The sequence below is a fragment of the Lepisosteus platostomus genome, chromosome 3, assembly GCF_059453375.1.
Source record: "Lepisosteus platostomus isolate fLepPlt1 chromosome 3, fLepPlt1.hap1, whole genome shotgun sequence".
Lineage (NCBI taxonomy): Eukaryota > Metazoa > Chordata > Actinopteri > Semionotiformes > Lepisosteidae > Lepisosteus > Lepisosteus platostomus.
The window spans coordinates 25,184,534-25,207,432 of NC_142613.1; the positions used below are offsets into that span (position 1 = coordinate 25,184,534).

Consider the following 22,899-nt stretch of genomic DNA (forward strand, 5'->3'; position numbering starts at 1 on the left):
AATGAACTTGGACAAGCTATAAGTGTAAACTCAAAGTATTGCCCTGGTCAACATTCTTTTTTTCATTGAGTATCTTTGTAAAAGTAACACCACAGCATTTCGCAATCACGCATTGGTTTCCAATCATGCAAAGTACAGTGATTCACCATGCCTTTCACATGCTCATAAAAGAGATTGATTTAGGAACATAAACATATTACCATATGCAAACTGTACTGTATACAGTATGTATATGTATATTTAATGTCTTAACTGTGCCCGTTTAAGTATTGAATATTCATATCTAATTTTACCACTGAAGGGAAATCTTAGTAGCTGAGCATAAAAAGAATAGGAGCATACTGCAACGCGTGTGAAGGCCATAAACGATATTAATTTTGGAACATAAACATACAGTATACAGCTGGTCTTGGTACTTAAAAGAAAAAAATACACACCAGTATTCCATTTCTCCCTAAACATTTTAAGCTTTGAAGTCTTTAACTAATGTGATACCGGAGTCAACAAGCATACTTCTAGAATTTGATTAATAGGGAATATAATATGGAATCGCGTATCTAAAGAATTTAATAACGGTATGATTATATTCGTGGACTGCGACAGGGCTGTGTAAGGCTGTTTCGCCTCCCTGTTCATGCGAGTTTTCTTGTTGCCTCCTGGTCTAGGTGCGTGACTAACAACGCACAGGTTGTGTGTTCAAATCCAGCTGGTGCTGGACTTTTCTTTTAACAAACATTTCTTCGAAAAAATAGAATAGCGATGTTATGGACAATCAATTGACTTTTATATTTCAAAATATCGCAACATGATCGATTCTAAGTCATTTTTGATAACAATGAATAGTCACCTTCTTCCCTTCTGACAGCGGTTCCTGCTTCTATTGTGTGTGTGTGTGCAACAGAGTAAATTTTTATAGAGAAATGGAGGCTGGACAGTATGCGTTACAATATAAACATTTATATTGATTTAAATCGTGTTCTGATTTAAATCGCAAACGCGTGTTTAATTATGTGTTTTTTAATCATAATCAGGCTAATGCATTTCTACATTTTCTGTATGAACCAGCTTATAGGTTCATACAGAAAGACAGCTTGTGTTTAAATTGAGTGTAAGGTAATTTATGCTTCTAAAGTCATGGTCAGCATTTATTATTGTACTGTGCTGTAAACTTTTTCTGTGCCTAGTCACATTATTTTATAGCGTTTTTATTGCGTTATTAAATCCGGTGGCGCTGTGTGTTAGTTTCCTGACTCCCATGTCACATGGTCTGTGATTGAATCCCATGGAACTATGACTTTATTTTTTAACAAACATTTCTTTGAAAAAATGAAACGTTTCCCTTGGTCAGAGATTAAATAAAACCTCACTCGCACCAAACAAATTTATATTTCTAAATATCACGACATGATCGAATTTAAGTCTTTTTAATAACAATGAATAGTCACCTATACGTTACGAAATATACATTTATATTGATTTGAATCGCGTTTTGATTTAAATCGTAAACGCGTGTTTAAATATATGTGTTTAAAGGCGATATACTGTATAAAAGCGCTGATTCCTATGGAGTGTGTTCCGCCGGGGATTCAAAAAAATTATTTTAAATAGGCAGATAAAGCTTAGACTACTGTAACTGTATTCTATCCTGTATTACAACAGAACATTGGACAATGCAACGTAAATTGCAAAAATGCACTTGGAATCTGTCCAAGCCCTCCTACAAAAATTATTTAAACTGCGACACTGATCATTCATCTCTAAATAAACTTTATTTTATATAGCGTTTTAAGCGAATAGGTAATTAGATTGCTCATAAACCTAATCGCTTTTTCTACATAAACACAGCGTGATTGCGCTCTGAAAATGCTTTTCCTTTATATTTACAGTAGGCTCAGATTTCAACTATAGATCGTATTATTATTAACTTTCTTGGAAAAATGTATTTTATGTAAACCATGTTTGCTATTAATTCATTTAGGGCTAAAATACGTTCATTGTCTTCCAATCGAGTCGAGTTGACATTGGAAGCTTGCCACACCCGGACTGTTAAACCAATGCATTAGCACGTCAAAGCCCATTGAGGGTATTGAGACAGTATTGGCTTTAGTATTCCCCCCCTCTCCCCTCAATTCAATTCAAGGTGTTTTATTTGCATGACAGATGGGTACAAGCAGTGTTGGGTATGTATATTGTAACGCTTACGGCCGACAGGCACTGTGTAAGAGCCGGCGTACCAGAGCAGCGCACCGAGGGAGCGTCTGCATTTATAACTTAGTTTTTAAAATTATTCAAGCAATATGAAGCATCTCCTTTTACTTTTAAGTCCCTTAAATACATTGAGCACAGCTTTCTCACCACTTAAGATTGCTTTTGATACCATCCTTACACAAAGCAGAAGGGAAATCTTCTGCCCCTTATGCAAAACCAAACCCTCCTCCCATCCCAGTTTACCCTCTTTATCATCCTCAAAATCTACCTCGATTTTCAACTTAAAGCATTACTGCTTACTGGGTTTTTGAGGGGGAGGTGTCTTTCACTGGAAATCTCGCCCGCTTCCACTACTCAACCCCCTCTCTGCCGGAGTGCTGGCTGTGACGAATTAAACCGGTTTCACAGGTATTCAAAGTAGGAAGTACAGTGTTAAGTGGTAGCTGGGCTACTCCCTCAATAGAATCGCTTTAACATGCTAATGCGTTGGTTTAACTGTACGCTGGGCAAACGTTCCGAGGTCAAATTCTTCCAGCACGGGGGTACCTTTAAAGGGGAGACGACAGCACCGAAATTTTTTGGCGCGCCTTCTCTTTAAAGCCTTGGCCAAATATGAAGACAGTACGTACAGTTATAATTCAAACAGAATTAAAAACTACACATCCCAGTTACCATGGTGGTGCTTGTGATCATTGCGTTTAACCATTGAAACAGGGCGAAAAATCAGTCACATGACTTTGGGGCAGAGTTTCAAAAGCTTAACCTATCAGCAACAAAGCGAAATTTACACGATAGGCTACCTCAAACTGTCAGTTACACGACTGTGTATGTCGCTTAAGCCACTCCTATTTGGCATTTTAGTTATGGAGGCGAGAAGATGCCCCCCCCCCTCTCTGGGTGCCTGATTTGCTGCCATCTTTAACCGCTTCGTGTCCAAATCGCAGTAGCTACGCGTACGAAATAAAGTTCATCCCAGCTACAAAACATATATATTTTTGTGGTAAGAGGGAGCAAAACATCAGTATTTACTGCAATTAATTAGTGTACGATTTATAGTTTAAATCTGAACCTAAATATAAAGTTAAAATCTCGACAAAGCAATGTAGGAAATACAGAGAAAATAAATCCTTTCTGACATCTAAAATCAGTTTCGATCAAGGTCTCTAAAACGAACAAGAAAAAGAGGATTTTCGGAGGGCAATTACGCTGTGTTTATATAGAATAACTGATTTATAAACTAATTTCTTGTTCGTTTAAAACAGTGAAATGTCAGCTGCAAAAGATCGCACCAGAAACAGCACTCTCTCTGCCTGTCATAGACGTTCAGGAAAGGCTGAATGAAGTCATGTCAAGTACAATAATTCGGTGATCAATAATAACAGTTGTAGGACAAGAAACAAAAGATAGTGAAAACTATCAAATGAAATGAAATGAAAATGAAAATTCAGGACCTTAAAGTGCACAGAAATGCACATGGGCAAAAAGTTTTAGAAATGGAGCAGGTGTTGCTTTGAAATAAACAAACAGAAAAAAGCCATGCCTATAGTGCAGAAGAGGGATGCAGGAACACTTGCTTAAATATACAAAAAAATCACAAAAAGCTGTATGTTACAAAAGAACATGCAAACATGTACATAAATTTCCCTTCGCGATCAATAGTCTTATCTATAAACATGAAATAGAGTGAGGAATCAGAAATTAGCATGCATAAAAAACAGCAATTCTGTCAATGAGCCCTAAATGAATTAATAGCAACCATGGTTTCATGGAGGGCTTCTCAGATAGTTGGGCATTCAGTTAGATTGCCAGGTGAAAGGATTTGTAAACATACTTTGTTAAAGCAAGTCAGTTTTTTCCGCAACACATAAAAGACATTTTTCCAAGAAAGTTTAGCCTTTGTCACTAATGAAACCACTAAATAAAGACATAAATATAGAAATCTTAAGATTTGTTTTATTTAATGTTGGTAGCAGGATGAACTGTCACGTTGAGCTAAGTGTATATTTTGTTGCAGAGTTGCTGCAAGATGTTAACAGTGAAAAAGGTATTTAGAAATGAGTTATTTCAAGATGAAAATGTTCAGAATAATTGCAAATCTAGCAGGACAGAGAAAGCACAGAAAACTGGCAGTTAGATTGATCAGATTAGTATGAAAAGTCATTTAGCAAAGGGAATGAGAAGAGTGACAAACTAGTATACTTTAGATCTTTTTTTTCTGAACCAGGGAAAATCTGATCATGTTTCCCTATAACAATAATAAAAAACTTTATTTGATATATCACCATTAAAGGTGGCATCTCAAAGCAATACAGTAGATGTAAAAACAGATAAAAGGACCACAGATTACAAAGTAAATGCATATAAGAAAGACAAGCAGTTAGAGATGCTGCCAAAATTAGAAAATGAAGCAGATACAGACACTAAGTCTTCTGAAAAGAAAGGTTCTGAGGTTAGATTTAAATGCACTCAGGGTACGTGACTGATATCACTGGGAATACAAATTGAGAGCTCTGGGGTGCAGCTAGAGAAGACCCTGTCACCCAGTATTTCCTAGTATTTCCTAGTATTTCCTACATTGCTTTGTCGAGATTTTAACTTTATATCTAACTTTATATCTAGGCTCAGATTTCAACTATAAATCGTACAGTAATTAATAGCAGTAAATACTGATGTTTTGCGCCCTCTTACCACAAAAATATGTTTTGTCATTGGGATTAACTTTATTTCGTACGCGTAGCTACTGCGATTTGGACACGAAGCGGTTAAAGATGGCGGCAAATCAGGCACCCAGAGGGTGGGGGGGGCATCTTCTCGCCTCCATAACTAAAATGCCAAATAGGAGTGGCTTAAGCGACATACACAGTCGTGTAACTGACAGTTTGAGGTAGCCTATCGTGTAAATTTCGCTTTGTTGCTGATAGGTTAAGCTTTCGAAACTCTGCCCCAAAGTCATGTGACTGATTTTTCGCCCTATTTCGTTGGTTAAACGCAATGATCACAAGCACCACCATGGTAACTGTGATGTGTAGTTTTTAATTCCGTTTGAATTATAACTGTACGTACTGTCTTCATATTTGGCCAGGGCTTTAAAGAGAAGGCGCGCCAAAAAATTTCGGTGCCGTCGTCTCCGCTTTAAAGGTACCCCCGTGCTGGAAGAATTTGACCTCGGAACGTTTGCCCAGCGTACTGTTAAACCAACGCATTAGCATGTTAAAGCGATTCTATTGAGGGAGTAGCCCAGCTACCACTTAACACTGTACTTCCTACTTTGAATACCTGTGAAACCGGTTTAATTCGTCACAGCCAGCCTCTCCGGCAGAGAGGGGGTTGAGTAATGGAAGCAGGCGAGATTTCCAGCGAAAGACACCTCCCCCTCAAAAACCCAGTAAGCAGTAATGCTTTAAGTTGAAAATCGAGGTAGATTTTGAGGATGATAAAGAGGGTCAAACTGGGATGGGAGGAGGGTTTGGTTTTGCATAAGGGGCAGAAGATTTCCCTTCTGCTTTGTGTAAAGATGGTATCAAAAGCAATCTTAAGTGGTGAGAAAGCTGTGCTCAATGTATTTAAGGGACTTAAAAGTAAAAGGAGATGCTTCATATTGCTTGAATAATTTTAAAAACAAAGTTATAAATGCAGACGCTCCCTCGGTGCGCTGCTCTGGTACGCCGGCTCTTACACAGTGCCTGTCGGCCGTAAGCGTTATAATATACATACCCAACACTGCTTGTACCCATCTGTCATGCAAATAAAACACCTTGAATTGAATTGAGGGGAGAGGGGGGGAATACTAAAGCCAATACTGTCTCAATACCCTCAATGGGCTTTGACGTGCTAATGCATTGGTTTAACAGTCCGGGTGTGGCAAGCTTCCAATGTCAACTCGACTCAATTGGAAGACAATGAACGTATTTTAGCCATAAATGAATTAATAGCAAACATGGCTTACATAAAATACATTTTTCCAAGAAAGTTAATAATAATACGATCTATAGTTGAAATCTGAGCCTACTGTAAATATAAAGGAAAAGCATTTTCAGAGCGCAATCACGCTGTGTTTATGTAGAAAAAGCGATTAGGTTTATGAGCAATCTAATTACCTATTTGCTTAAAACGCTATATAAAATAAAGTTTATTTAGAGATGAATGATCAGTGTCGCAGTTTAAATAATTTTTGTAGGAGGGCTTGGACAGATTCCAAGTGCATTTTTGCAATTTACGTTGCATTGTCCAATGTTCTGTTGTAATACAGGCTAGAATACAGTTACAGTAGTCTAAGCTTTATCTGCCTATTTAAAATAATTTTTTTGAATCCCCGGCGGAACACACTCCATAGGAATCAGCGCTTTTATACAGTATATCGCCTTTAAACACATATATTTAAACACGCGTTTACGATTTAAATCAAAACGCGATTCAAATCAATATAAATGTATATTTCGTAACGTATAGGTGACTATTCATTGTTATTAAAAAGACTTAAATTCGATCATGTCGTGATATTTAGAAATATAAATTTGTTTGGTGCGAGTGAGGTTTTATTTAATCTCTGACCAAGGGAAACGTTTCATTTTTTCAAAGAAATGTTTGTTAAAAAATAAAGTCATAGTTCCATGGGATTCAATCACAGACCATGTGACATGGGAGTCAGGAAACTAACACACAGCGCCACCGGATTTAATAATGCAATAAAAACGCTATAAAATAATGTGACTAGGCACAGAAAAAGTTTACAGCACAGTACAATAATAAATGCTGACCATGACTTTAGAAGCATAAATTACCTTACACTCAATTTAAACACAAGCTGTCTTTCTGTATGAACCTATAAGCTGGTTCATACAGAAAATGTAGAAATGCATTAGCCTGATTATGATTAAAAAACACATAATTAAACACGCGTTTGCGATTTAAATCAGAACACGATTTAAATCAATATAAATGTTTATATTGTAACGCATACTGTCCAGCCTCCATTTCTCTATAAAAATTTACTCTGTTGCACACACACACACAATAGAAGCAGGAACCGCTGTCAGAATGGAAGAAGGTGACTATTCATTGTTATCAAAAATGACTTAGAATCGATCATGTTGCGATATTTTGAAATATAAAAGTCAATTGATTGTCCATAACATCGCTATTCTATTTTTTCGAAGAAATGTTTGTTAAAAGAAAAGTCCAGCACCAGCTGGATTCGAACACACAACCTGTGCGTTGTTAGTCACGCACCTAGACCAGGAGGCTACAAGAAAACTCGCATGACCAGGGAGGCGAAACAGCCTTACACAGCCCTGTCGCAGTACACGAATATAATCATACCGTTATTAAATTCTTTAGATACGCGATTCCATATTATATTCCCTATTAATCAAATTCTAATTTGATTAATACTAATACAGGTACTAAGGGAAATCTTAGTACCTGAGCATAAAAAGAATAGGAGCATACTGTAACGCGTGTGAAGGCCATAAACAACATTAATTTTGGAACATAAACATACAGTATATGGCTGGTCTCGGTTCTTAAAATAAAAAATACACACCAGTATTCCATTTCTCCTTAAACATTTTAAGCTTTGAAGTCTTTAAGTAATGTGATACCGTAGTCAACAAGCATATTTTTAGACTTTGATTAAAAGGGAATATAATATGGAATCGCGTATCTAAAGAAATTAATAACGATATAATTATATTCATGTACCGCAACACAAGAATGGTACACGCTGTACATTGTCTGTTGATAATGTTTCTGTAGTGCTTTTTCAGCACTCTGCACGTGACCTTGCTGGTGGTGCTGTGGGTTAGGTTCCTGACTCCCATGTCACATGGTCTGTGATCAAATCCTGCTGGAGCCATGACTGAAAAAATGAAACGTTTTCCATGGTCAGAGATTAAATAAAACCTCACTTGCACCAAACAAATTTATATTTCTAGATATCACAACATGATCGAATTTAAGTCATTTTAATAACAATGAATAGTCACCTATGCGTTACAATATAAACATTTATATTGATTTAAATCGCGTTTTGATTTAAATCGCAAACGCGGGTTTAAATCTATGTGTTTTCTGATTCACAATCAGGCAAATGCAACATAAATTGATATCTTTATCTTCTAAGTATCTTAATAAACTTTCAGCATAGCTTTCTCCCCGTTTAGATTTATTTTTCTTGGGATCTTTGGATCAAACGTGGAAAGATTAGATTGTAATCGTTTTTATTTTTAAATACATTTTAGAAAAGTGTAATCTATACTAAAAAGCTGTACACCACCTGCTATAAAGATACATATTGTAATACATTCGGGCTCGGATAGGACGGACACAAGAACTCAGACTTGCAGAGTTAAATCTCAACAAAACAACAACAAATCTCAATATCTTGTACGAATTATTCGTAATACAAACCAAAAACTCCCTCAAATTCCTCCAATTATCATAATCCCACCCCTTATGCAAAACCAAACCCTCCTCCCATCCCAGTTTATCCTCTTTATCATAAACAAATTCCAGCTCAATTTTCAACATAAAGCATTACACAAAATCAATACCTCAACACTCTATACTCAACAACGGTAATTCACAAACAGCCAGAACAAGTAACTCCACATTCCCAAATAGACCTCATTTCCATAGCCCTGCCCCTTATGCAAAACCAACATCCCTCCCCTGTTCTCTCTCTCCACTGGGGTTTGTAATCGTTTTTATTTTTAAATATATTTTAGCAAAGTCATGTATTTTAAAAATCATAAGATTTCTATATTTATGTCTTTATTTAGTGGTTTCATTAGTGACAAAGGCTAAACTTTCTTGGAAAAATGTCTTTTATGTAAACCATGTTTGCTATTAATTCATTTAGGGCTAGAATAAGTTCATTGTCTTCCAATGAAAGAAGGGTTCCTTTTGCCATAGTCGAGTTGACATTAGAAGCTTGCCACGCCCGGACTGTTACACCAATGCATTAGCATGTTAAAGCGATTTCATTGAGGAGCCTAGCTTTCTTAACTAGTAAGTACTGAACTTCCTTGGTTTTGGAGGGGGGAGGTTTCTTTCGCTGGAAATCTCGCCCCCTTCTACTTTGAAAATACCTGTGAAACCGGTTTTATTCGTCACAGCCAGCACTCCCGCAGAGAGGGGGGTTGTACTCGTTAATGTCTAAGCCGAGATAATTATATCTCATTTTGTATTTCTATAAAAAAATAGTTGGCCCAGTCTAACACTATTGTTGTTATTGTTTTTATCCTGTAAAGCGCTTTGAGGAGCACAGCTTTCTCACCACTTAGATTACTTTTTGATATCATCCTTACACAAAGCAGAAACTTCTTGTATTTTCCGATGACATACAAGTGGAAAGATTACAGATTTTAATCGTCTTTTTTCTGAACCAGGGAAAATCTGATCATGTTTCTCTATAACAATAATAAAAAACTTTATTTTACATATCACCTTTAAAAGTGGCATCTCAAAACAATAGATGTAAACCACAGATTACAAAGTAAATACCCAGACAAATGCAAACGCGTTTTTAATAAAATGCTTTTATTCATTCAGCAGAGAGAGAGCATAAAACCTGGGCGTAACAGCTGTTCCTTTTTCTGATCACTCGCTCTCTGGATACATGTCTCACCTGTCCTGTTTTTCCTAATTTGCTGATTATGCCTTCTACGATCCACTCCTGCCCTCACACCTAAAGAAGACTATTTTAAATTTCTTTGCGTGGTCCATTGTGGAATTAACCCTTGTATGTGCTGTCCTTAAGGTGATATCACATAAAGGTGATATGTAAAATAATGTTTTTGATTATTATCATAGAGAAACATGATCAGATTTTCCCCGGTTCAGAAAAAAAGATCTAATGTATGCTAGTTTGTCACTAGTATACTTTTAATACAGTCTTTGCTGTGCTCTTGAGGATCCTTGTGATATTTAGAGCTCTGGTTGAATAAGTGTCGCAGTTTAAATAATTTTCGTAGTTAGAAATTATGAAACGCTCTGTTAAAAGCAAGGGAGTTTTTAAATTAAACAAATAATTAAAAAATAATTTTTATTAAGTTTTTAATAAATGCTTTTATTCACTCATAATTTGACAATTTCAGGAAGACTAAGGAAGGACTAAGGGAATTGTCATCTGTTGTTGAAGCTCTGTGAGCTCGGTGACTTTGAGGCCACTTTTGTTATCCCAGGTTGTTTGAATCGCCACAATTCAAATAGAGCAAAAAGAGCTGACTGACCAGATTTAAGATGTGGCTGTCAATGTTGGATTAAAAAAAACACATTGCCTGACGTTAGTTGCATTGCTTGAAAAATAATTTTATTTCGAGAGACTGGATAAGTAATTCAAGTGTTTTTTTAACTTTCTGAAAAACAAATAATAATTTAACTATATGTGCAAACGTTTTATGATATGACGCTGTTGTGAATGTCTGTGGAGTGTATCTTATTTGCCTGTCTGTCCTGGCTGTGCTCGCTCGCTCGCTCGCCCTCCCTCTCTCAATTCAATTCAAGGTGCTTTATTAGCATGACAGATGGGTACAATCAGTGTTGGGTATTTACTTTGCTTTGAGATGCCACTTTTAAAGGTGATATATAAAATCAAGGCTTTAACTTGCTTTAACTCCGCAAGTCTGAGTTCTTGTGTCTGTCCTATCCGAACCCGAAAGTATTACAATATGTATCTTTATAGCAGGTGGTGTACAGCTTTTTAGTATAGATTACACTTTTCTAAAATGTATTTAAAAAATAAAAACGATTACAATCTAATCTTTCCACGTTTGATCCCAAGATCCCAAGAAAAATAAATCTAAACAGGGAGAAAGCTATGCTGAAAGTTTATTAAGATACTTAGAAGAAAAAGATATCAATTTATTTTGCATTTGTCTGATTGTGCATCAAAAAACACATAGATTTAAACCCACGTTTGCGATTTAAATCAAAGCGCTATTTAAATCAATATAAATGTTTATATTGTTACGCATAGGTGACTATTCATTGTTATTAAAATGACTTAAATTCGATCATGTTGTGATATTTAGAAATATTAATTTGTTTTGTGCAAGTGAGGTTTTATTTAATCTCTGACCAAGGGAAACGTTTCATTTTTCAAAGAAATGTTTGTTAAAACAAAAGAGTCATGGCTCCAGCAGGATTTGATCTCAGACTGTATGACATGGGAGTCAGGAACCTAACCCACAGCGCCACCGGGAAGGTCACGTGCCAAGTGCTGAAAAAGCACTACAGAAACATTATCAACAGACAATGTATAGCGTGTACTATTCTTGTGTTGCGGTACATGAATATAATTATATCGTTATTAATTTCTTTAGATACGCGATTCCATATTATATTCCCATTTAATCAAATTCTAAAAGTATGCTTGTTGACTCCGGTATCACGTTAGTTAAAGACTTCGATGCTTAAAATGTTTAGGGAGAAATGGAATACTGGTGTGTATGTTTTCTTTAAAGTACCGAGACCAGCCTTATACTGTATGTTTAAGTTCCAAAATTAATTTCGTTTATGGCCTTTACACGCTCTACAGTATGCTCCTATTCTTTTTATCCTCAGCTACTGAGATTTCCCTTCAGTGGTAAAATTTCATATACATATTCAATACTTAAACGGGCACAGTAAAGACATTAAATATACATATACATACTGTATACAGTACAGTTTGCATACAGTAATATGTTTATGTTCCTAAATCAATCTCTTTTATGAGCATGTGAAAGGCATGGTGAATCGATTCACAAAAATTACTGTACTTTGCATGATTGGAAACAAATGCGTGATTGCGAAATGCTGTGGTGTTACTTTTACAAAGACGGTCAATGAAAAAAAGAATGTGTACCAGGGCAATACTTTGAGTTTACAGCTTGTCCAAGGTCATTCATTATTAATACTATTAGTAATATCTTCGTTAAAGACTTTGATGCTGACAGCTCAAACATGAGAGGTTGAGCTTTATTAGTTCCACCTTGTGGAAATTCCGGATACTATTATTTTACTTCCGGTATTATAGGAGAATTTACAGTAACTCGCGGTAGACTGCGTAAAGCGCACCGCAAAATAATGTGGTATCGCCTGCTTGCTTTGAATGGCTGCATCTATATAAAAATAGTCCACTCTTATAGCTTGTTGTTGGCTACGGCGTAAGTGTGTGTATCTGGATGAATTATTAAAGGTGATGATTTCGTGATTTATGATTTCTTTACAGAATTCTTTAAATTAAAGGACAGAAAAGGGCAATATTTCCAAGTTGTGTATCGCCTCTTCTTATATTTGTAAAAACATTCCAATTTAAATGCAATACGGAATATATTATTAATAATATTATAACAAATTCAGGTTCTTATGCCCTCGCTGCTCCTGTACCAGTTTATCCTTTACTGCATGGGCTTGAACACAGGTCAACAGAGGTTTTGCCAGCTGAGCTACAGAAGACCTTCTTCAGCCAAGGCGGCCAACATCCCTTTTATGCTCAGGGGAGTAGAGTGCTGTATGGTCACCACTCTGCAACCGGCCTGTACCATCTGTATGCTGCCTGTCTGTTACAATATTAATAATGAATCACCATGGATGAGCTGTAAACTGGAGATTTAGAGAAGACATGTTTAGTCTTGTCTTTTCAGCTTGGAATTTAACCTTTACAGCGATCCTTTTGGCTAAATTTTTTACAGAGCCGGATGAGTAAAAATAGATTGGATTAATAAGTGGAGTAAGAAAAGATATTTCACACAAACTTTGAAAGCATACGGCTTTGGAACAGCGAGGCGAGACCAAGCTGAAGGGGGCGGGGGTATTTTGATTTTCCTTTACGAACCGTATTTACTACAATACTATAATACTATAATGAGTCCCTGAGGCATATCGTTCAAATTTTGGAATAATAAAAAATAAACAATAAAATTGTTGAGTTTGCACGAGTGACAAAAGGTTCCTTTTGAGAAGTCGTGTACTGCTTGCAAAATAGCTGATTTTGACAAACAGCTAATTTTACTTGAAGAATTTAAAATCTTTCTGTACTGTAGCTTTATTTAATTGAGCAGAAAGTCACCTTGTTCTTACAAGCGGCTCTGTTAAGCAGAGTGTGTGTTAACACACGACACCCTTTTGAATGAGTTTTAATCAACTTTGTCTGTCCATGGGGGTTGGGCAGAGAGTGATGGAGAGTGAAATAGATGACCACCAGCACTTCTCTTTCCCCCCTAGTGTGAGGTGATAATCCGCACTAGGTGATAATTTTTTCAGGCCACAGTGAGATTAACACAGTTGGGATCACTTAGATGGATAATTTTAGTAAATATGTTGACAAATGTCTGAATTTGTGCTTTCATGTAGCAAGATAAAAATGTATCTAGCTATGAAACAACTACGTGATCTTGCCCCCGTGAAATTGTGGGAAAGAGGTTTAGTGGGCAGCGTTACTCACACTGTAGTGCTCATAGTGTTAGTTTTAATACACTGTACGGTATCAGTATAAAGCAAGTACATTTTAAATAATGTTTGTAATCGCTATTCTTGCAAGTGCATTTTGTATTCAGTTTGCTTCTGCATGTTAGCTGGTGGGCAAACCAGGTGAAAATTCTTCCACAAGGAGTGTACCTTTAAAGCGGAGAAGACGGCACCAAACTTTTAGGCTCAGTATCTTGCTCAAGCTATTCCTCTTTGGCACTTTTGTCATAGAAGTGGGAAGACACCTCCCCCTTCCCCATCCCTCTGACTGCATGACCTGTCCCCATTTTTAACCATTTTGTGTCCAAATCACAGCAGGTGAGAGAGAGTAGGGAGAGAGAAAAAAGTGAACCCTTGCTTAATTTTAAATGATATTTTACCTTCATTTTTAATTTTATAAGTTTGTATTTTACTTAATTTCTGATAGTCAGATTTAATGTATGTTTGAGCACAGTTAAATTAATGTTTTTACAAGATGTGGAAGAAGTGTAACAATTTATCACAGTGCAAACTGTAATACTAATTATTGATTACTAATTGCGACAGACAAAATAGTATAGATGAAACTTTCTAAAATAGATTTTTTTAAATTAAATATGATTAAAATGCATAATCTAACCATATGTAATGTCATTAGAAAGTAAAATAAGCCCCTGCTTTGTTTAACAATGGTTTCAAATATACAGTAAAACTAACTGGCGAGAAAGCTATGTTTAATGATAATTAAAAAATGTATAAGTTAAAAGAAATGATTTAAGTTCCATTATTAAGTTTTAAAGGAAGACAAGCTCACTGCCATAAACACTGCAAGTTGCAGAACGGCCTACTCACAGCGCCGCCTCTTCTCTTACTGAGCTCAGTGGGCGGTTCGCTATTTTCTCAGTCAGTATTTACCTTCCAATTTTGCATCACACCACGGGAAGATAGGAGAATGTGATTGTACTGCATATGTACAAAATGCATGTTGCGTTTACACAAGGAAGAAAAATCATCCTTTTATCATGGATTTCGTGTGTTTAAAATCATGCAATGTCTATTTTAGACTGACACATTATTGTTTCTTATTTTTCATTTTCTTTAAAATTAAAATAATCAGCTATCAATCGTGCCACACAATAGTATGTTACATTTTCACGTTTTTGAGAGACTTCAGAGGGCTTCAACTGATGACTAAAAATTTTTTAGCATAATGCCTTCTCGTGTTTTGAAGTCACTTGCACCTGGGATCCACTTTTTTCAAACTGAGGTTTCTAAAACTTCAACCAGGTCCTAGATATTGTTTAAATAAAAAGACAAATCAGGATCTTTAAAATGCCTGTGGTTTTAAGGCTCTCTGTCATTTTTTCACAAAGTTATTAACATCATGTTTCAGAAATAGGTATTTTAATAAGTGTAGTGAAGGTTATGTTTATGAATTGTAAAATTCCATATAAATATTTAATATTAAGTGGCTTTAAACATGCACAGTAAAGAGATTAAATGAAGCAATCCTATCACTAACAACCAATGCACCACAAGTGCCACCTGTCGGTCATTTTGCCCAGCCAATCACGTACTGTGGTATTCTGCGCTGTTCTACAGATAATGTCGTGCAGTATGGGGTTTTACTGCGCTTTTTGTAATGGCTGCATTTGTATATCAGATTAGTTCATTTTCACATAAATGTTCCTGTTTTCGAATGTGCTCCTTAGAGTCATACAGTTTATTTTTAAAAATAGCCTTTAGTTTTTGTCCTTTGGATATATTCATCTAAAAGAAGATGCTATTGTTTTCGATCATAATAAAAGCATTTTTAATCTTCTGCAACTGGGCTTCTTTAAAGCCAAATTTTAACCTGCCCAGTCTGCAAATTAATACTTTGTTTACTAGAGACTCTTTATTTCTATTAAATGGATGTATAGAATAAAAAGCTAGGTTTTCATTTCTTGAATTGGCTCAAAGCTTTGATTTAATGAAGGGTGATACTACTTTCTAATGTGTTTGAACTAAACCATGATAAAGTGTGAGGTCATAGCACAAACATTCCAAAGAGAAGCATAAATAGTTAGTAGAGGGCACTGACACAAAGCCAAAAGGGCAGTCCTTTTCACAGGCCACTGGTTTGCATTTCTTGGGTCGTGGTCGACATTGGCAGATCCCACAGCCATGTGCATCTATTTGGAAGCCAAAGGGGCAGTCCAGGGCACAGCCTGCAATCAACCCGCTGCAGAGCTCCTCTCCTGGGAACATAGAAACACATGCAGTTAAGAATGGAGTTTATCAAAATAGCTATTCCTTTTTCTTTTTTATCAATAATTCCAAAGCTGCTACTATAAGATTCCAAAGAAAAAGTGTGCCAGATGTTGAGCAGTATGTCTTTTTTATTTTAATCATTTATGATTTTTCCTTTCTTACAAATATTGTGAAATCTCCAAGGCATGCATGGTAATTGTAGAGATAATGTTGTGGTGATGATCCTGAAGAAAACCACTATTGTTACAACATTCAAGCCAGTCTTTAAACAAGGACATGACTGTCTATTTTAAGCAAGAAAAAGTAGTTTTCTTCACCGAGGATCTTCACTGCCTGAAAAAGACACTATTCTAGCATCAATATTTTATATTCAGTAAGATTATGGCTTTGGATCCCAGGGTATTAAAAGTTTACAGTAAAAACAAAAAACAACAACTGTACTAATAGATGTTTTTCTTTTTGTCAAGTCACAGTGCAAACAAATTAAATCAGATGTTCAAAAGTGGGATTTCTCTAAGTTCAAGAAAGAAAAGTTTTATACTGACTGCAGTGAACTTGTACACCAAGCTTAACTTGCTAAATCAGAAAACAGTGTTACTTCAGAATGCTACAATGCTGCTAAAACTAGTAAAATACCATATCATTTTATAAGGGCTTATGATTATATATCTATCTTGTAATTTTTTAACTTCAACTTACAGATGCAGCCATTCAAAATGCACGGTACAAACCCATACCGTACTCAATTACCCACAGGTCACTGCGTTGTACCACGGTACGTGATTGGCTGGCCAAAATGAGTGACAGGGGCACTCGTGGTCCATTGGTCATTAGTGAAGAGATTTAATAATTTAATCTCTTTACTGTGCATGTTTTAATCCACTTAGTATTGAATATTTATATGGAATTTTACAACTTAAGGCAAATTTTAGTAGCTGAGTATAAAAAGAAGAGGAGCATAATGTATCTGATGGACATAAACAATATTAATTTAAGAACATAAACATATTATGTAAATTGTATATGGCTGGTATTGGTAGTTTAAGGAAAAAATACACAGTATTCCACTTTTTAATTAAGATATTGTTAATAACCTTTTAAATCTGAAGGGATCCACGTGATACAGGTTCCAGCTACTGGAGCGATACAGAGGGAAAGACGGTGACTATTCGTTGTTATTAAAAAATGACTTAGATTCGAACATGTTTTGATATTTAGAAATATAAAAAAGTCAATTAATTGTCCATAATATTGCTATTTTCGTTTTTCAAAGAAATGTTTGTAAGAAAATGTGTGGCACTAGCTGGATTTGAACAGCCAACCTCTTGCATATAAGTCAGGCACTTAAACCATCACGTCACTAGCACGGTCACATGACAAGTGGTGAAACAGCTGTACATGTATCAATAGATACTGTATGTGTACAGTATATAGTACTGTTTGTGTTACAGTACATGAATATGTATTTCTTTTGATACGCGATTCCATATTATATTCCCTTTTAATCAAATTCTAAAAGTATGCTTGTTTACTCTGAGTTTTGAGCATATTTGCATAAAAGCTTAAAACTATCACTTTTCTTATAGAGTACTGTATACTGTATAAACGTCCTGACATGGTCAGAGGGGGCAAGGAGCACATAAAAACGTTTCAGAAATAACCACATGTAAGACTTTGATGCTTAAAATGTTTAGGGAGAAATGGAATACTGGTGTGTATTTTTTCTTTAAAGTACCGAGACCAGCCACATACAGTTTAATATGTTTATGTTCCAAAATTAATATCGTTTATGACCATCAGATGCGTTATGCTTCTATTCTTTTTATGCTCAGCTACTAAAATTTCCCTTCAGTGGTAAAATTCCATATAAATATTCAATACTAAGCGGATTAAAACGTGCACAGTAAAGACATTACATGATTAAATCTTTCCACGACCGACCAACGCACCACGAGTGCCCCTGTCGGTCATTTTGGACAGCCAATCACGTACTGCGTTATGACGTAGAGAAATGCCTGCGGTACGTGTTTGTACCGCACACTATGAATGGCTGCATCTGTGTAATTACCAGCTAGAAGGTCTCAGGCTCAGTTCCAGGCCAATGCACCCATTGTATTTTTAGAAAATAAAGACTTTTTACTAATAGTAAAATATAACAAATAATATGTATACTATGTTGACATTATTATTGGTATCACAGTAAGTTAAATAATATTAATAATAAATGAATAACATTTCTTATTAATATGATGAACATGAATGACTTAGAAAAACATGAATTCTCTCAATGGCAGGAGAAAACATCAGTTAAATTGATATTGAAAATAAAAATAGCAATAATATGGATGAACCTGCATACAGTGCAGATAAATTTATACAGATTAGCAAAAATATGGGTAATGTTTTTTCTTTAAATGGCACACACCAATATACTACATAGTAAGACAATCCAAGAAATGCCACTGAGAGGAGCTCATTTGCAAGATAATGCAAGGCTATTAAAAAAAGATTTTATTTTAAAGATTAGATTTTAGATCAAACAACAGTCTGGGCTGAGTATCGAGTGCCTCGATTGGAAGTAGGCAAAATTAAGCAGCGGGGCTTTTATTTTATTCTTATCTCTGTTGAACTGCTGCTTTAAATATCTAGATTATTATCCCTTGGCTACATAAAAAATGCTCCACAGCACAGGAGGTTTTAATTTGTTTCTAATCGGAGTAGGTTTAGGGTAGAGGATGAAGTAAGAGACAAGATGTAAAAAGGGTTAACTTAAGTCAGTTCTGCCTGAAAATTAGACTTCTAAGCAACAGGGGTTTATGGCAGGAAAGGGGGTTAACTGATAAGGATTCCAGATGCAAGCTAGGAACCCCCTGGGGGCGTAATCTTAAACTGACCATTTGGCCAGGGTCTCTTAACTGGCCAAATACCATGACCCCCCCCTTACCATAAAACCGAATTACGTCTGAAGCAGCAAGCAAGGACTATATAACCTAAAAGTTTGTAACGGCACATCGAACAATACTTCGGTTTTGTTGTTTCTTGCGGGAAACAAGACTTTGGCTTTATTGTTCCTTGCATGCAATAAACTCATCTGTTTTACTTCATCTCGGGATCCAGAACCTTATTCTGTCTGTTACAACGAGGATATGTTACTATAGTTTTTTAACTAGATATAATTCAATCGTGCTTTAGAAAATCAAAAATCCCGACTTTTGTTATATGTTATCAAAAGTGATCTGGTTAACTGAATGATCTTGTCTCATGAAACAGCCTCCTAAATAGGGTTTCAAAAAATGCAGTTCCTTAATAAATATTTAAACAAAATTTGTGAAATGAAATTACTAGTAGTCATTTTTACATTTGTGGTTTGATAGTTCTGTGTGTTCTCCCCAAGAAGTTATTGACATTGAAGTATTGAGTCTCAAAAATAAATAGGCATATAAACTACATTCCCCCTCAACAAAATGCAAGAAGTGTAACATTTCAATGGAGGTTTCTTAAGTTTAAAAAATGAAATAAAAAATCACATCCTGATGTGTTTGTGGCAAATCAAGGCACATTCAATAGTCTGATTACAAAGAGTTCAATTTCACAGAGATGAGTGCATTTACACACATTAAAAAAGATTGATCAAACAACGATCTGTGACAAGTATCAATTGTCTGTTTGGAAGGAGTGTGAAATAGGAACTGACTTTTGTCAACATGTTTACAAAAGGTATCCGATTAACTAAGTAATCTCGCATTAGAGAGATGGTAAATCGAAGATTAATAAATCTTAAATCACATGATTGGAAAAGGGTTTGTGATCACATGAACAAGCTCAGAACAAAGAGACACTAGTTTCCTCTGATTAAGTAATTTGTGAAACAATAAAACAATTTGATTAAATAAGAGAGTGTGACATTATTTTTGTTAATGAAAATGAAAAAGTTTTTTTTCATATTTATTTCAGTTTCTTTCTAGAATTTAGATTGTATACCTAGCATTAAGACAAAAACTAAATTATTATATCCCTCACCAAGCAAGCAAAGCATACTTTTTTAATTCAGAGATTTCTATGGAAACCTGTGTGATGACTCATTTGACCCATTTTCCACTAATGTGTGTTAGAACCAGTCTCTGTTTCTGTAAGTTTACTTAATACATAGTGACCTTTTAATCGAAATTCCTGGTACTTTTCCATGTTTATGTATTGTATGGGCTCTCCCTAAAAATAGTACAACATTTTAAAATGCAGCTATAAAGTTGTATATTGTAACTTTTTTATAAAGTTGCACATTGTAATTTTAAAATATATATCTTGAAAGAATGGACTGTATTTTTAAACGTCTTAGCATGTATATTAAAAGAGAATATAAAGAGAATATGTCTGCAAATGCAAAGAAGCTGATTAACCAAAGTTTAGGTACTGATGGTAAAGTGCCTCAAATGGGATTGCAGTGTTAAACACAAGAGGCACTTTCTACAGCACATTATTTGTGCAATTAAGGGTGGTCTAACTCCTTTATTCTGTGTATACTGTACTGTATTTCAAACAAAACAGAAACTATTTCCTTCAAAGCACTGTTCTAAAACAATGGCCATGTAAATTGAATATGTGGAAAAAACTACAATTGCCATGTGCCACACATGTAAATCACATGAATTGATATCCACTGTAGCGGCGAGGCTTAATAATAAGGCAGAATTAAGTGTTTCTGAGCCTTCCCAAATGAGGCCCCATTTCTCTGTTCATCTCTGTGGTGCAGCCACAGAGAAACTATTCATGCAAGATGTTTTCTTTTGATAAAGACAGCTCCCAAAGGGGGATGCACTTAGCTAAGCCTGGCTATCATGATCAATGGTCATCCATTGGCGCCTATCTGTCTAGGGAGGGCCAGTTGGACATCTGGACTGCATTACTAAGTGTCAGGAGTAAGTGACTCATATCTCACCTTGATCAACCAATCAGGGACTGGTAGGGCCGAGTAACCCACGTGGGACTCTGATGCCCATGGAACTTTCAGCCAATCAATGAGCTGAAGTTCCTCCAGGTAAAAACAGGCACACAGAGAGCCTGAGAGATTCAGAAGGGCAGATTCAGATTCAGATTCAGTAAGATTCTGGAGAGGATTCTGTGGACTGTTCTAAAGGGAATTCAAAGGAGAATTCCAGGGCAGGATGGCCCAGGAGCAGAAGGCTCCCAAGGACAGGACATTCTCGCAGCGCGCCTCCTGACCATCCTGAGACTCAGCCCGGACAACCACGGAACGGCCAGTGTGTCCGAGTGCCAGAACTTTCCTTTGTTCTAAGAGTCTAGAGCGGAGGTTGCCAGAGAGTAACTAGAGGATCCACCCGAGGTTAGCACCAGCAGCAAGCCTCGTGAACAGGTCGGAACTGTGGACAGCTGAATCACTATTCAGAACTAGCTCTTCATCAGGAACGAACCGGTCCTCTTCCTGACTTGCTGGGACCCACAGTCATCTTTTCTCCTGTGCGCAAACTGTGCTAGTTAAAGCCAACACTAACTAGCCGGTCAGTGAGCATCAGCAGCGCACCGTCGCAAGCCGCACAGCACAGCCTGGCACCGAGCCAGAGAGCGCGGATTGGACAGCAACAGCCTGCAACTGTTTCTTTGTGCCCGCAGGAGATCTGAATCCCCAAAGATTGGATGAGTATTCAACTTCAATGCATTACAGCTCGAGAATTCAATTGTTATCCAAACAGTTGATATCAATTTAATTCCTAATAGTTATGTACTTGTTTTGAGTATCTAATGTAGAAGTTATAACCGAGTTCATTTACGAAACGGTCTTAATGAATGATATACTGAACGTATGTCCTCTTGATATGTGTAACTCTTTGTAACTGACCGAATATACCTTTTGTATTCTGATAACCCTCTCGATAAGATCTGTTAGGTTTACATGCATATTCTATGTATTAATAAATGTATCCTCGTGTATTAGTACCTGTGTGTGCGCGTTGTTTGAGTTATGTCGCATGGTTGGATTCTAACCCCATCAAAAGAATCAACTTTGTGATTTACTGCTACAATTAATAATTGTCTCAGTAAATGCCCAAACCCTACAGAACTGGTGCCTTCAGAGAGCCACTATGATTACATATTTGGCGTCCCTGAACTGGTTTTCCCTACACCACAGAAAACCAAACAAAACTGTACAGTACAAATAAATGAACTGAAGTATGATATCATCTGTATATAAATACAGCATACTGTATATACAGTATATACTAAATACAGTTGTAGCGGCGAGGCTTATTAATAAGAAAGAATTAAGTGTTCTGAGCCTTCCCAAATGAGGCCCCATTTCTCTGTTCATCTCTGTGGTGCAGCCACAGAGAGACTATTAATGCAGGGTGATTTAATCCATTTCTTGGATTGTCTTACTATGTAGTATATTGGTGTGTGCCATTTAAAGAAAAAACATTTAAGGGGGATGCACTTAGCTAAGCCTGGCTATCATGATCAATGGTCATCCATTGGCGCCTATCTGTCTAGGGAGTGCCAGTTGGACATCTGGACTGCATTACTAAGTGTCAGGAGTAAGTGACTCATATCTCACCTTGATCAACCAATCAGGGACTGGTAGGGCCGAGTAACCCACGTGGGACTCTGATGCCCATGGAACTTTCAGCCAATCAATGAGCTGAAGTTCCTCCAGGTAAAAACAGGCAACACAGAGATTGAGATTCAGAGTAAGATTCTGGAGAGGATTCTGTGGACTGTTCTAAAGGGAATTCAAAGGAGAATTCCAGGGCAGGACGGCCCAGGAGCAGAAGGCTCCCAAGGGCAGGACATTCTCACAGCGCGCCTCCTGACCATCCTGAGACTCAGCCCGGACAACCACGGAACGGCCAGTGTGTCCGATTGCCAGAACTTTCCTTTGTTCTAAGAGTCTAGAGCGGAGGTTGCCAGGGAATAACCAGAGGATCCACCCGAGGTTAGCACCAGCAGCAAGCCTCGTGAACAGGTCGGAACTGTGGACAGTTGAATCACTATTCA

At 36.6% G+C, this 22,899-nt stretch overlaps 1 protein-coding gene across 11 annotated transcripts in view; it reads right to left on the reverse strand.

The window, feature by feature from the left end:
* crim1 (cysteine rich transmembrane BMP regulator 1 (chordin-like)) overlaps window positions 1–22,899 on the reverse strand; it is a 632,333-nt gene that overhangs the window by 149,079 nt on the left and 460,355 nt on the right. For all 11 annotated transcript variants that reach the window (XM_088625109.1, XM_088625117.1, XM_088625112.1 and 8 more), the window contains one exon: window positions 15,722–15,878. In XM_088625109.1, coding sequence (XP_088481235.1) covers window positions 15,722–15,878 — 157 coding nt within the window. The remainder of the gene's footprint in view (window positions 1–15,721; window positions 15,879–22,899) is intronic.